At 65.8% G+C, this 13,095-nt stretch overlaps 2 protein-coding genes across 2 annotated transcripts; one reads left to right on the forward strand and one right to left on the reverse strand.

The window, feature by feature from the left end:
• Positions 1–25: 25 nt before the first annotated feature.
• Positions 26–5,774, reverse strand: RPUSD3 (RNA pseudouridine synthase D3). Its single transcript, XM_054034952.1, has 9 exons — positions 5,688–5,774; positions 4,900–5,042; positions 4,592–4,636; positions 4,290–4,386; positions 3,731–3,838; positions 3,430–3,514; positions 3,164–3,290; positions 2,866–3,005; positions 26–2,023 (listed from the first exon to the last, which is right to left on the reverse strand). The coding sequence occupies exons 1-9, from the start codon at positions 5,753–5,755 to the stop codon at positions 1,841–1,843; spliced, it is 996 nt and encodes a 331-aa protein (XP_053890927.1). The 5' UTR covers positions 5,756–5,774; the 3' UTR covers positions 26–1,840.
• A 1,407-nt stretch (positions 5,775–7,181) lies between these two features.
• On the forward strand, positions 7,182–9,955 carry JAGN1 (jagunal homolog 1). The gene is made up of 3 exons (XM_054034159.1): positions 7,182–7,284; positions 7,628–7,736; positions 9,448–9,955. Exons 2-3 carry the CDS (start codon positions 7,648–7,650, stop codon positions 9,908–9,910), a joined length of 552 nt encoding a protein of 183 aa, XP_053890134.1. The 5' UTR covers positions 7,182–7,284; positions 7,628–7,647; the 3' UTR covers positions 9,911–9,955.
• The last annotated feature ends 3,140 nt before the right edge of the window (positions 9,956–13,095 follow it).

Raw genomic sequence — 13,095 nt, forward strand, 5'->3', positions numbered from 1 at the left:
CTAGCATGGGCCTGGAGTCTCAGAATTAAAGATTAAGCTTTAATTAAAGATTGTGTCATGTAACCAAAACAGGCAGTCCTACCTGTGAGTGCCTCAGCGTTTATAAACCCCACCTCCAACACCTGGCTCCTCAGGCTGCTTCTGGGGATTCAACTGCTCCAAGCCCCCCTTGCAGACTGTTCCCAGCACAGGCACCCGTCCCTGGGGGTACGACTGCTCCCCTCTCCCTGGGCTGGAGGGGGCAACCTCCACCTACATGGAGGTGTCCAATGATCCAGCAGTTTCATGTTTTGTACATGGATTCCCCCACATCCCCAGGATGTACACTGGGAGTGCATACACCAGAGAGCCAGAGCCCCCCACACCTGCATCTGCCCTTGCCTGGGAGATTTGGCACCATGGTTCGGATGCAGTCTGGGCACCTACACCTTTAAAACACAGAAAATACCCTAGTTCTAACACACGGGAGCACAGGGTGTCTGCGCTGGCCCTGCTGCTCTGATGCCTCCAGCAGCAGGACTCCATGGCCATGAACAGGGCACAAGGGGGCCTGCCCTCTGGGGAGAAGCCCCTGAAGGCCACACTCACAGGCAGGGCCAGGGCCAGAGAAATTCTCTCCCCAAGGGGGCTTTCTGCTCTGTGGCCAGGAAGAGGCCTGCAGGGCCATGGCATTCAACAGCCTGTCAGGGCTCCCCTCCAAGCTGGGCCCTGTTCCCCCACCGGTCAAGCTGAACTGGGCCTGGGAGGGGTTCCTGCTGCACCCCACAGGGCAGCCTCACACCCAAGAGGGGGAAATGAACCGCTACTGCTCACAACTCCTTTGCAGACTGGCAGCCCCTTGCAACAGCTTATTCCTAGTGGCAGCCAGTGCAAGGGCTTCTGGGACATGCTCACTGCTGCCGTCTCCCCCTGTGAAACCTGCTGGGCTGGGGGGGCCTGGAGCTTTGAGTCCCTGCCCTCAGGGTTCTAGCCCCACCCGCCCAGGAGCACGGTGCCAGCACACACAGGGCTTTAAAGCTGCTCGGAGACACCCCTTCCCGGAGCGTGGGGTGAGGTGCTGTCGCCGCATGGAGCGCCAGTGGGAGATGGGCTATGCTGTGTCTGCACGCAGTCGGGCTGGCGGCTAGCTGCAGGACGCACCCCTGCCAGGCAGGGCCAGCACGGCTCTGCTCAAACAGCTGACTGTAACCCCAGCCCCACGAGCACCAGGGAACAGCAGGGGCGTAGCTGGGGCCACACTGGTTTGGTGGGACAATTGCAGGTGGGGGCAGCAGTGTGGGTCCTGCCTCCAAGGAGGGGCTGCTGATCCCAGCCGCTGGGGAGCACCGACCCCGTCCCTGACGCAGCGCTGAACACCCATGAAACAGAGGGGCCATGGGATGGGCCAGGGAGGCCAAAGGCCCTTGCACAGGTGCAGCTGACAGAACCAGAGGGGGGCCACAAGACAAGACCCCAAACCAACCCTTTGGCAAGGCTGAGAAATGGGGGGAGGGGGGGCCTGGGGAAGAGCAGGAAAGGTCCTGAGTGGCAGAAGGATCCCTGCCAGCAGTGGGAGCTCCAGTTTGGGCCCTGTAAAGATCAATATGGCTACCCGAGAACCAGTCTGTTGGTGGCACACACCAGGTGGGGCGCCAGGGGGGCTGTCCTGCCACACCCCCACACCGAGAGGGAGGAGTCCGGAGCAGCAGCCCAGCGGCGCCAACCTCCTGCACGGAGCCTTCCAGGAAGAGGGGGAAGGCTGTATGTTCACGGCTATTCAGCCATCCCGGAGACCGTCCCTGCGAGGAGTCCCACCAGTGGGATGCAGAGACCCGAACCTAGAGCTCTGGGGGCAGCCCCGTCACGGCGCACTCTGGTCCCCAGGGAGTCCCAGCAGACGGAGCGTCTGGAGGAAGAAGGGCGGCGGCGGTGCAGTGAGAATCGCTGTCGGGAGCAGCAGCTGGTGCAGGTGGAGATGCAGTGGCAGGCAATGCAGCAGCTGCTGAGTGAGGCGCAGCCTGCGGAGCAGCTGCTCGCCCAGGACCTGCAGAGAGAGAGAAATGGGGGCTCAGGAGCCCTCGAGTCGCCCCCCCCCCAGTGCGGCACAGCAGGGATCCCCTCTGGTGTGAACGTGGCACTCAAAGGAGGCGACCAGGGCCAGGCTCCAGCTCTGCCAGCCGGCAGCACACAAGGGGGAGATGACATTGCTTTGTACAGTCACGGGTGGCCCAAGTGGGATCCTCAGCCCATCCCACATGACAGGGCAGAGGCTGCAGGACCTGAGGCTGAAAACCCTCCTCTGAAGAGCGACTGAGGACTGGGATTGCTAGTGCGGACTGAGGTGAGCAAGAGGGGTCTGGAGATTGGACACTCCCAGCTCCTAACACAGGGAGACTCAATGAAATTCTAAACTGAGAAAAGGAAACAGTCACACAATGCGTAAATCATTTGTGGAACTCACTGCCACAGGATGGCCCTGAGGACACGGAGAAGGACTGGATGGTAGGCAGCGAAGAAGGGATATTCAACCAGCTCCCAGAGACCAGGAGGAGGCCTAGTATGAGGCAGGTCGTACCCCTTCCTCTGCAGCGTCTGGTCTGGACGCTGGGCCAGGTGACCCCCGGGTCTCCGCCAGTCTGGCAAGTCCTATGTTCACCCACTCCGAGATGCCCCTCATTCCTGACCCGCAGCCCCCTGCTATCCCAGCGCTGGCCCCCTCCACGGCAGACCAGGCAAACTGCCCGGCATGCCAGGCTGACGGGGGCTTTGCATGCAGGGCTCAGCAATGACTGGCCACCCAAGGCCATGCCACAGCTCCAGCCCGAGCCGTGGGACCACAGCACGCAACCAGCAAAGGGGTGCCGGTGGCGGGGCAGAGCCCAATACCTGTGTGTGCGGCAGAGCGCTCCCTGCAGGCAGCAGAAAGGGCTCCCCTAGGACCGTGCCCACACGGGCAGAGTACACGTGGTCGCCCAGCGCAGGACACAGCAGCAGCGTCAGGTGCACCAGGAGCTGGCCGGGAAAGGCTGTGGCGAGGAGAGTCGGGGTTAATACGGGTACCTCCCCCGCACCCTGCCACCATCCATGGGCAGCAAACGCACCCTCAGCCCCTCCTGCCCAGGGCCCCTCCCTGACAAGGATGGCAGGAGACCTGGGTTGTCAGGAAGAGCTGAACATGCCCCACCTGTCATGGGCTGGAGCTGCACCAGGCCGCAGCCCGGAGCCGCGCCCAGCACCTTGTAGCGGGTCAGGGTTTGCTTCACCTCCTTCCTCTCCACGCTGCGTCGGGACGGCGCAGCCACCGGCACCACCTACAACCAGAGCAGACCCAGGCGCTCAGGGAGAGGCTGGAGCCAGAGGGACTGGCCAGGCCCTGCAGCCATCCCCTCCCTGGGGCCCCACAGCCCTTTGCCCCCAGGACACAGCCCGCCGACTTAACCCTTTCCTTACCAGCTGCAGGTCCCCAACCTGCTCCAGCTTCAGTCCTGTGCGGATCTCCCCCTCCATGGCAGCTGGGACCCCGGCAGTGACAGCGCTGGGGGGAGGGAGAGGGGATTACAAGGTGGCTGGGCTCCGGGAGATGAGCGGGATGAGTTAGCGCCCTGGGGCTCCAGGACAGCACAGTCTCTGGCACATGGCCAGGCGCCCCACTGTGGGAGGGGGACATTCCACTTGCCAGCAGGGGGCAGGAGCACTCTGCAGGATGGGGCCCACTCACCAGTAAGTGGGCAGGGGAGGGGGTTTCACTCACCGGTAAGTGGCGGGGGGGCGCCCTGCTCTCCGGAGTTGCGTGAAGAACGCATGGAGCTGCTGCGTGGTGCCATGGCAGCTGGAGAGAAGCACGAGGCCAGAGCTGTCCCTGGAGGAGGGGGGCGTCAGATTCAGTCCCATGGCACAGACAGTGCCGGAGATGGGAACACAGCGCTGAGCTATGGAAAGGCAGCGCCCTGCTCCCCAGCACCCTCCCCACCCCCTCAGGGTCCCTCCCTTCCCTGCCCCCCCTGGGCCAGGCCCTCCCTCCCCTGGCCTCCCTGCCCCACCAGAACCAGCCCCTCCCTCCCCTGACCACCCCACCTCCCCATGGGCCCCCTTGCTGCCCCCCCTGGCAGCCTTCCCCACCCCCCAGAACCCCTCCCCACCCCTTTCCTCAGGGTCCTACCCTACCCACACCAACCAGGCCCATGCCCTCCCATTCCCCCCAACCAGCCAGCCCCCTTCCTTCCCTCGCCTGCCCCGCCCCAGCAACCAATGACCAAGCACCCACTCCTCTCCGTGGGGAGCCAATCCCCGGCCCTTCCCCACTCACTTACTTCCCAGCTGCTTTGACCACATGGAGCTCAGGAGGGAGAGACAGCCTCTGGCTCAGGTCTGGGAGCAGCGAAACCAAACTCAGCTGCCCTGGACTGCCTGGGAGGGGGGCACAGGGAAGGAGCCATGAGCATGGAGACCCGGCCCAACCCCCCGACCCGTGTCACTCCTCCTGCTCTTGGGGCTGCGAGAGGCCAGGGGAACACCCCCTGCCACCCCAGCTCCCCCTCAGGCCGGGAGTGGAGGGACAAGCCCCTTCCTCCAGGCCTGGCACATGTGGGAGAAGTGAACCCCAAGCACTCACCTGTCACAGCCAGGCCCGGGGGCTTGCTGACAGCCACCAGTGGTCCTGAAACAAAGGAACAGGCCAGGTTAGGGAAAGCCGGGCAACCCTCCCCGGCGTCCCAAACCCCTCTCCCTGGGCTAAAGCCAGCCGAGACCCAGACCCAGGCACCCAGCCCGTGGCCGCACCCGCCGAGCAGCCAGCGCCCTCCCGCCCAGGCCTCAGCAGCCCCATCTCCCTGCACAGCAGGGTCTGGCTGATTCCCTGCTGCCCCCCATGCTGCCCCCCACCCCACCCCCAGTACCTGCCCCCCACCCCACCCCCAGTACCTGCCCGATACACAACCGCTGCCTCCAGCAGCCCCAGCGCCTCCTGCCGGCTCCGCGGCCCGGCTGGCCCCAGGATGCTGCCTCTGCCCGGGCCATCGGCTGCCTGCCTCCCCGGGCCCCCCGGCCTCAGGGGCTGCTGGTACCTGGGGGAAGGAAGGAGCGAGGGGAGCTGGGACCGAGCCGCAGAACCAGTGAGCGGGGCCTGCTGGGGTGGAGATGGGAACCGCATCTAGTCCTAGCAACGCCCCCTGACCCCTTGGGGGGAACCCCGGCGCAGCCCCCTCCCAGCCCCCCTCCCCCAGCACAGCCCCCTCCCTTTTACAGCCTCCCCTCCCCCGACACAGCCCCCTCCCCCGGCACAGCCCCCCACCCTGTACAGCCCCCCTCCCCCGCCACAGCCCCCCTCCCTTGTACAGCCTCCCCTCCCCCTCCACAGTCCCCTCCCCCAGCACAGCCCCCTCCCTTGTACAGCCTCCCCTCCCCCTCCACAGTCCCCTCCCCTGGCACAGCCTCCCCCCACCCTGTACAGCCCCCCTCCCCCTCCACAGTCCCCTCCCCTGGCACAGCCCCCCACCCTGTACAGCCTCCCCTCCCCCGCCACAGCCCCCACCCTGTACAGCCCCCCTCCCCTGGCACAGCCCCCCACCCTGTACAGCCCCCCTCCCCTGGCACAGCCCCCCTCCCCCGCCACAGCCCCCCCTCCCTTGTATAGCCCCCCTCCCTTGTACAGCCCCCCTCCCTGTACAGCCCCCGGCGCATCCCGCCCGGGCTGCCCCCGCCCCACTCACCAGGCCGGGGCGCTGCTGGGGGCCCGGGGTCTCCCCCGCGCGCGGAGCAGGAGCCGGGGCACCGCCATGGAGCGCGTGCGCGGGGCCGGCCGGGGGGGGGGGGGGCGCCGCTGGAGAACCGGAAGTGCCCGCACAGATCGGCCCCGCCCCCTGCGCTCCCGCCCCGCCTCCCCGAGCAGCCCCCCCTTCTCCCTAGACTGGGCGCTGCATCGCCCCCGGACCGAGGCGTGCCCGCGGGGGGGGGGGGGGACCGGCCTGGCGTGCGGGGACCTGGGGGCGCTGTGGGGTGCGGAGACCTGGGGGCGCTGTGGGGTGCGGGGACCTGGGGGCGCTGTGGGGTGCGGAGACCTGGGGGCGCTGTGGGGTGCGGGGACCTGGGGGTGCTGTGGGGTGCTGGGACCTGGGGGTGCTGTGGGGTGCAGGGACCCTGGCGATCTGCCCTGACCCAGAGCTTCCCCTCTGGGCTCTGGGTGCAGGTGTAACCCACACGTCTGGGCTGGTGTCTGTGACTGTCCCCTCCAGCCACACCGAGCCCACTGCGGGCTTGTCTACACCACACAGCTTTCAGGGACAAGAAGAAAAAAAAGTTGTGAAAGCAGGAGGCCATATCTAGTTGGGCTCCACCGGGGTCAGGCCTGGCTCCTATACTAGTCAATATTTCATTAATTACTTGGATAATGGAGCGGAGATGCAGGTGACACCAAGCTGGGAGGGGTTGCAAGCCCTTTAGAGGGCAGGATTAGAATTCAAACTGACCTTGGAAACATGGAGAATTGGTCTGAATTCAACAAGATGAAATTCAATAAAGAGCAAAGCACTTCACTTAGGAAGGGAAAACCAAATGCACAACTACAGAGTGGGGACTAACCTTAGCAGGCAGTGGTACTGCTGCAATTTGGATCACAAATTGAATGCATCAACTACGTGACACAGCTGCAAAAAAAAAAAAGAAGCGAATATTCTGGGGTGTATAACCAGGAGTGGGGTACCTAGGCTGCGCTCTGCTTGGCCCGGCTGTGCGCAATTCTGGGGCTGCGCGTTAGGAAAGAGGTGACAAAACACGAGAATCCGGGGAGAACAACACAAATGATGACCTGCCCTGGGAGGAAAGGTTATAACCTGGGCCTGGGCGGAGCGGGGTCGGTTCCGGGCTGTTAGGAAGAGGAGGGATCAGTTGTTCTCCAGGCCCTGCAAGGAAGGACAAGGGGCCAAGTCTGCAGCAGGCGGATTTCGGTCAGATATGGGGGAACCCTTCTGGGGAGCAGCCGAGTGCGGGAGCCCCACACCCCAAGGCGCAGGGCTTGGGGTCCTCGCCAGCGCCCAGACCGAGCCCCGACTCTTGCATGGCCTGCCCTGGGTGTGCCCTGGCCCCGCCCCCTGGGCAATGGACACGCCCCCTGGGCAGTGGACACGCCCTCGCTCCTCCCCCTGCTGCGTCCTGGGCACGAGGCACAACCATAGATCCGGACCTCCCGCGGCAGAGACAAGCCCGCCACAGGGTAACCATAGAGTTGGCAAGAAAGGCCCGACGGATACCATAGAGAGTGACGCCGAGGTGATAGAGTGTCCTGGGCCCGGCCGGCTCCGTCCGTGGCAGGTGGGACAGCGGGGATGGGGGGATCCCCAGCTATGGGGTGTGGAGGGGGGGGGTTGGGCTGGGGGAGGGGATCCCCAGCTATGGGGTGTGGAGGGGGGGGATCCCCAGCGATGGGGTGTGGAGGGGGGGGGATTGGGCTGGGGGAGGGGATCCCCAGCTATGGTGGGGTGGTTGCCTGTAGTCACAGGATCCATGTAATCCCATGTGCTTTCACCGGTGGTGCCTGGGATTCCTGCCATGTTCCCACAGGATGATCAGGGGAGCAGAGCTCCTGTGGGTACTGATGTCCATACCCTGAATGGCAGCGTGTCCCCCTGGCTCACCCCGCCCATCTCTCTGGCAGGGCTTGGGCTGTCTAGCGCCATGGCCTCCCGTGCGGGCCCCCGGGCTGAGGGCACTGATGGCAGTGACTACCAGCATCGAGAGAGGGTGGCCTCCCATTACCAGATGAGGTAGGTCTGAGTGCAGGCTGGGTTGAGCCCCCGGACCCCATTCCGGGTCCCTGCCCAGTGAGCAGGGGCAGAGTGCAGAGCCGCCCAGCTGGACTGAGCTGGTGTCCATGAATGGCTGGGCGTTCCCTGGAGTATGTCTGTCCCCAGGGCACTGTGTGCTGGGATTCAGGGGGTTGCTGGACCTGTCTAAGGCCTGAAGGTCCAAGCTGGGGCAGGGTGTGTGTGTCCGGGGCAGGTCTGTTATACTGCAGTGCAACCTCCCCCCTGCCCAGCCCATGGTGCTGTGCACACCAGCTCTGGGTCACGAGCAGCTCCCACCAGAGTGAGCATTGCAGGCTGGTGCCCGTTGTCACGGACTCACAGATTGTGCCCACTCTTGTCCCCGTGCGGTCCGTGGGGGGTGCCCCTTCCAGTGCGACAGCCCTTCTCGGGGGTCCACTCTCTCTCTCGGGGTCAGGCCCCTCCACCTCCTGGAGCCGCACCTCTCGGAGCCTTAGTACGTCTGTCTCTGCTGTGGGCCCCCTCAGGGAGTCCACTCGCTCTGGACCCTCGGGGCCTCCACCCCCGAAGGGGTTGATGCAACCCTGTTCTCTAGACTGGAGTGACTCTCAGCCAGCATGAAACAGGAGGGTTTATTGAGAGTTGAACACAGCACAGGAAACTCTCAGGGCCTCAGGCCTGGCCTCCCTCAGCCCAGCACATCCCAGTCTCCCTGCATCCAGGTGGGCTCTGCCTGCTCCCCCTCTCCAGCTCAGAGCCCCCCTGCTTCCCAGCTCGGCATCTGAGATCCCCGGCCCCAGGCCCCACCTCTGTCCATTGTCTTCTCTCCAGGTAAACAGGGTTGTAAACCGGGGCCTCCTCTCCTCGCTTCTGTCCTCTGGCTGGAACCAGCTGGTTAGGTCACTGGGTCCTCACTCTGCAGCCCATTGTCCTCCCACTGGCCAGAACTGGCTGCGTCTCCTCAGCTGGGCCTCCGGGTCACCAGGTCACCGGTCGCTGGGGTATCCATCCTCCCGGCCATCGGCTGGGTCCCCGAGTCCTCTGTCCAGTCCTCTGCAAAACACACTCCCTCTCCCCTCACCTCGTTAAACCAGTAACACCCAGGGAAACTGAGTCCCACCCCCTCCGCATGCAAACCATTGAAACTCCACAGAAAACAAGAAAGCCCCCCACTTCGTCACACCCTGCCCCCGCCAGGGGTGCTTCCTGCACTAACCAGGCTGCTTGTGGCTTTGGCTGGCAGGGGGCAGAGGCCAGAGAGCGTCCAGGCTGACCTGCAGCTTCATTCTCTGTTGTGCTGTCCCGGAGCACTCTGCCCCCAGCCCCAGTCAGGGGGGGAGGCCCCGTCCATCTACCAGGGGAAGCGGCTCAGTCAGGCTTCATGCCCAGCAGGTGCTTCCCGCTGGGACCTACTCAGAGGAATCTGCCCTTCCTGCCGGGCTCACCTGGTCCGTAGCCTTCAGGCTGGTGGTGCTCCAGGATCACGCCCTGCTGGTGCCTTCGTCAGTACCCCAGCGAGACACGTGCTGCCAGGGCTGGTTTGCAGCCTCGCTCTGTTGGGGTCCTGGGTTCAGGCGGCTTCAGGCTCTGTCCACAGCTCTTGGCAGCCTGGCTGCCATCTCTCCTGCCTCCGGGTCCTTCCTGCCCCTCAGGCAATGCTAGGGAGCCCATCGAAGTGCGAGCCTGAGCCTGGCTTTCTCCCTCTCTGCAGTGTGGCCCTGAAGTCCGAGATAAAGAAGTTAATCTACATGCAGGTGGCCATCTGGCTGCTGCTCCTGGCCCAGATGTGCGTGGGTCACCTGAAGCTGCTGCCCCATGACCAGGTGGCCATGCCCTACCAGTGGGAGTACCCCTACCTGCTCAGCATCATCCCCTCTCTCTTCGGCCTCATGTCCTTCCCCCGCAACAACATCAGCTATCTGGTGCTGTCCATGATCAGCACAGGCCTGTTCTCGGTGGCACCCCTCATCTACGGCAGCATGGAGATGTTCCCCATGGCGCAGCAGCTCTACCGCCACGGCAAGGCCTACCGCTTCATCTTCGGCTTTTCCGCCGTCTCCGTCATGTACCTGCTGGTGGTGGTGGCGGTGCAGGTGCACGGCTGGCAGCTCTATTACAGCAAGAAGCTCCTGGACTCCTGGTTCAGCAGCACGCAGGAGAAGAAGAAGAAATGAAGCGGGACTGGGAGCCACACACCTGTATGACTGGGGGGGGGAGGGGGGGGGATGCTGCCATCCCCAGGGGGCTGGATGGCACCATGGTGGGGGTCCCCATTTTTGGGTAGCTCTACTGGCAAACACTCAAAGCTCCCTATAGACTGGGCTGCCCTGCCACTCACCCCAGCTGGAGTGTGCTCAGGGTCCCTCCAGCCCTAGCCCTGGCTGGCAGTGACTGACCGTTCTTCAGTGGCTGGTGGGCCAGGGCTGGGTAAGGGGGCAGCTCCTGATGCGACCAGGGTACCCTCACCAGAAGTCCCCTGGCAGCACTTGGCTCTCGTGCCTCTGCCCAGTTGGCTGGGATGAGAGGGGTGTGCAGGATGGGAGTGGCCCGGGGGCAGCCATCAGCCCTTCCTGATCTCCCCATTTCATGGAGCAGAAAGGTGCCCTGACCCCAGTGCCGCTGCCCTGAAGTCTGACAACATGGCACAGCCCCAGGACTGCAGACAGTTGGCACAGCGCTGCCCACTCCCACAATGGCTTGTGCTGTGCTGGGCCAATGTCTGTGTCTGAGGCCCAGTCTGCACCAGTGCCCTGCCCGGATTGCCCGGGGGGCATGCAGGGCCCTCCCTTCCCCCTCAGGTGGGTGAATTCCATGCCTCTGCCTGGGAAGGAGCAGCTCCAGGTCACCAGAGAGCCAGTGGTCACAGGCCAGGTGCCTCCCAGCCCCCAGTGCCGCTGGCTGCGAGAGGGGCTGGGCTGGGGGGAGGGGAGTCGGGCAGCGCTGGGGCAGGGGGGCCAGAGGGGAGTCGGGCCAGGCCCCGCCCCCAGCACTGGCACAAGCTGCTTCTCCCATGTGGAGTGACCAGAAAGGATGAAATAAAGAGCCCCCTTGCTGAGCAAGCAGCCTCCAGCATCTGTCTGCCGGGGTGGGGGAGGGCAGGTATCCTCGCTGCCCTGGATTGATTTGTGTCCCCCTGAGTCTGTCCTGCTGGCGGGTCCCCAGAGCCCCCAGGGATGGCAGTGCCTAGACCCCTGCTGATCTGCCCCCCCCCCCCCCAAGTGTGTTCGTCCTCCTAGCCCCCGTCTGTGACCCTCTGAGAGATGAGCCTGTTGCCCCCCCTGAAAGCCAGCCCTGGCCACAGGTGCTCCTGCCCCCACACCTGGGCCCTGGCCAGCCTTTCAGGTGCTTGTTGGGCCCTGGCCTGGTGGGACAGGGGCGTTGGGCACAGGTTGGTTTGCCCTGAGGAGAGAGGCCTGCTCCTACCACCAGCTGTGCACCCCGCCTCTTAGGGAGAGCAAACCAGGCCCAAGGCTGCCTGCTCCTGCCCCATTGCCAGGGGCTCTGCCTGTCCCAGTCGCTGGGGCGAGGGAGAGCCTGTGTCAGCAGCCATTAGAGGGAGCGCCCTGGGGGGCTGGGGACGAAGGTGGTCCCGATCTGGGGGTGCACTATAGTGACAGGCCAGAGAAGAGGCTGTGGGGCGTGGGTGAGGAGGGACATGCCTGTTGTGGTGCTGGGGTGACCCTGCCTTAGGGGACAGTTCTTTGGGCTGTGCCTTGGAGTGGTGAGGGGTGATGGAGCATAGTTCTGCCTTGGTGCCATGGCATCTGCTTCTGCACCTGGGGGCAGGACCTGATCCTGTGTCTGCTGCCGCCCTTGGAGGGGTCCGTTGCTGTGTGCGCCTCCCGCAGACCCATGGGCTTTGGGACCGGCTCTGGGGGCCCCCTGCAGCGAGCCAGAGCCCCGGGGTCCCACTCGGGCCTCTGGGCTCCATCCCACTGCTCCAGCCCATGAGCTGTGCCCAGCGAGTGCCCGAGACAGAGCCAGGCAGAGACTCGTACCACCCTAGGGAGCAGGGCCCCTCTGCCAGCACCTGCAGAGACACAGCCAGGCCTATCAGTCGCCTTGCCCCAGCACAGGCAGCCCTGGGGGAGCCTCCCGCAGAGCCCAGCCAAGCTGTAGGGACCCCCTGGGCTCCCCCTCTGTCTGATCCCCTGCCGGACTCCCAGGGGTGCCCTCCCGCTTCCCCGCAGCCAGTGCTTAACCACCACCCCCTGTTCCCAGCTGGGGAGCTGCAGCTCCAAGCTGGGGGTCGTGGTCCCTCGGGGGTCCTGGTTGCTAGGTGCCGGATTCCCCATGGCCTTCCCCATGCTCCACTGCTAGGGGGACTAAGGCCCAGGCAGCCTGGGGACACCCTCCCTCTGTCTGCTAGCCTGCCCCAGAGCACACAGCCCTCCCCCTGCCTGCCACGAGGCAGCAGAGGGGAAACTGAGGCCCGCAGGCTTCATACCACTAAGTGATGCTGGGGGCTGGGCTGTTCGCTTTCAAACGCGGGGCTCCCCTGCCAGCTCTGTGGGGGGGGGCAGCACCCCCGGACAGAGCCCAGCTGCCACGTGAGGAGGCGGCTGCCGCTGCACGTGCTGCCCGCGCGTGGGCTCCCTGCAGCTGCCGCAGTCTCACAGGAAACCTGAACTAAACCAGGTCAACCGCCGTGTCCCCATTACCCTGCGGGGGCGGGGGCAGCGGGGAGACGGAGCTTTCGGGGGGGGGCAGCGCCCTGGGGCGGGGGGGGCAGCGGGGAGACGGAGCTTTCGGGGGGGGGGGCAGCGCCCTGCGGCGGGGACGGGGGGGCAGTGGGGAGACGGAGCATTCGGGGGGGCAGCGCCCAGGGGCGGGGGGGCAGTGGGGACATGGAGCTTTCGGGGGGCAGCGCCCTGGGGCGGGGGCGGGGGGCAGTGGGGAGACGAAGCTTTCGGGGGGGCAGCGCCCTGCGGCGGGGGCGGGGGGGCAGTGGGGAGACGGATCTTTCGGGGGGCAGCGCCCTGGGGCGGGGGGGAGACGTAGCTTTCGGGGGGCAGCGCCCTGCGGCGGGGGCGGGGGGGCAGTGGGGAGACGGAGCTTTCGGGGGGGGCAGCGCCCGGGGGCGGGGGGGGCAGTGGGGAGACGGAGCTTTCGGGGGGGCAGCGGCCTGGGGCGGGGGCGGGGGGGCAGTGGGGAGACGGATCTTTCGGGGGGCAGCGCCCTGCGGCGGAGGTGAGGGGGGGCAGTGGGGAGACGGAGCTTTCGGGGGGCAGCGCCCTGCGGCGGGTGGGGGGGCAGTGGGGAGACGGAGCTTTCGGGGGGGCAGCGCCCGGGGGCGGGGGGGGCGGGGGGGAGACGGAGCTTTCGGGGGGGGAGTGGGGAGTCGGAGCTTTCGGGGGGC

The sequence above is a fragment of the Malaclemys terrapin genome, chromosome 7, assembly GCF_027887155.1.
Source record: "Malaclemys terrapin pileata isolate rMalTer1 chromosome 7, rMalTer1.hap1, whole genome shotgun sequence".
NCBI lineage: Eukaryota > Metazoa > Chordata > Testudines > Emydidae > Malaclemys > Malaclemys terrapin.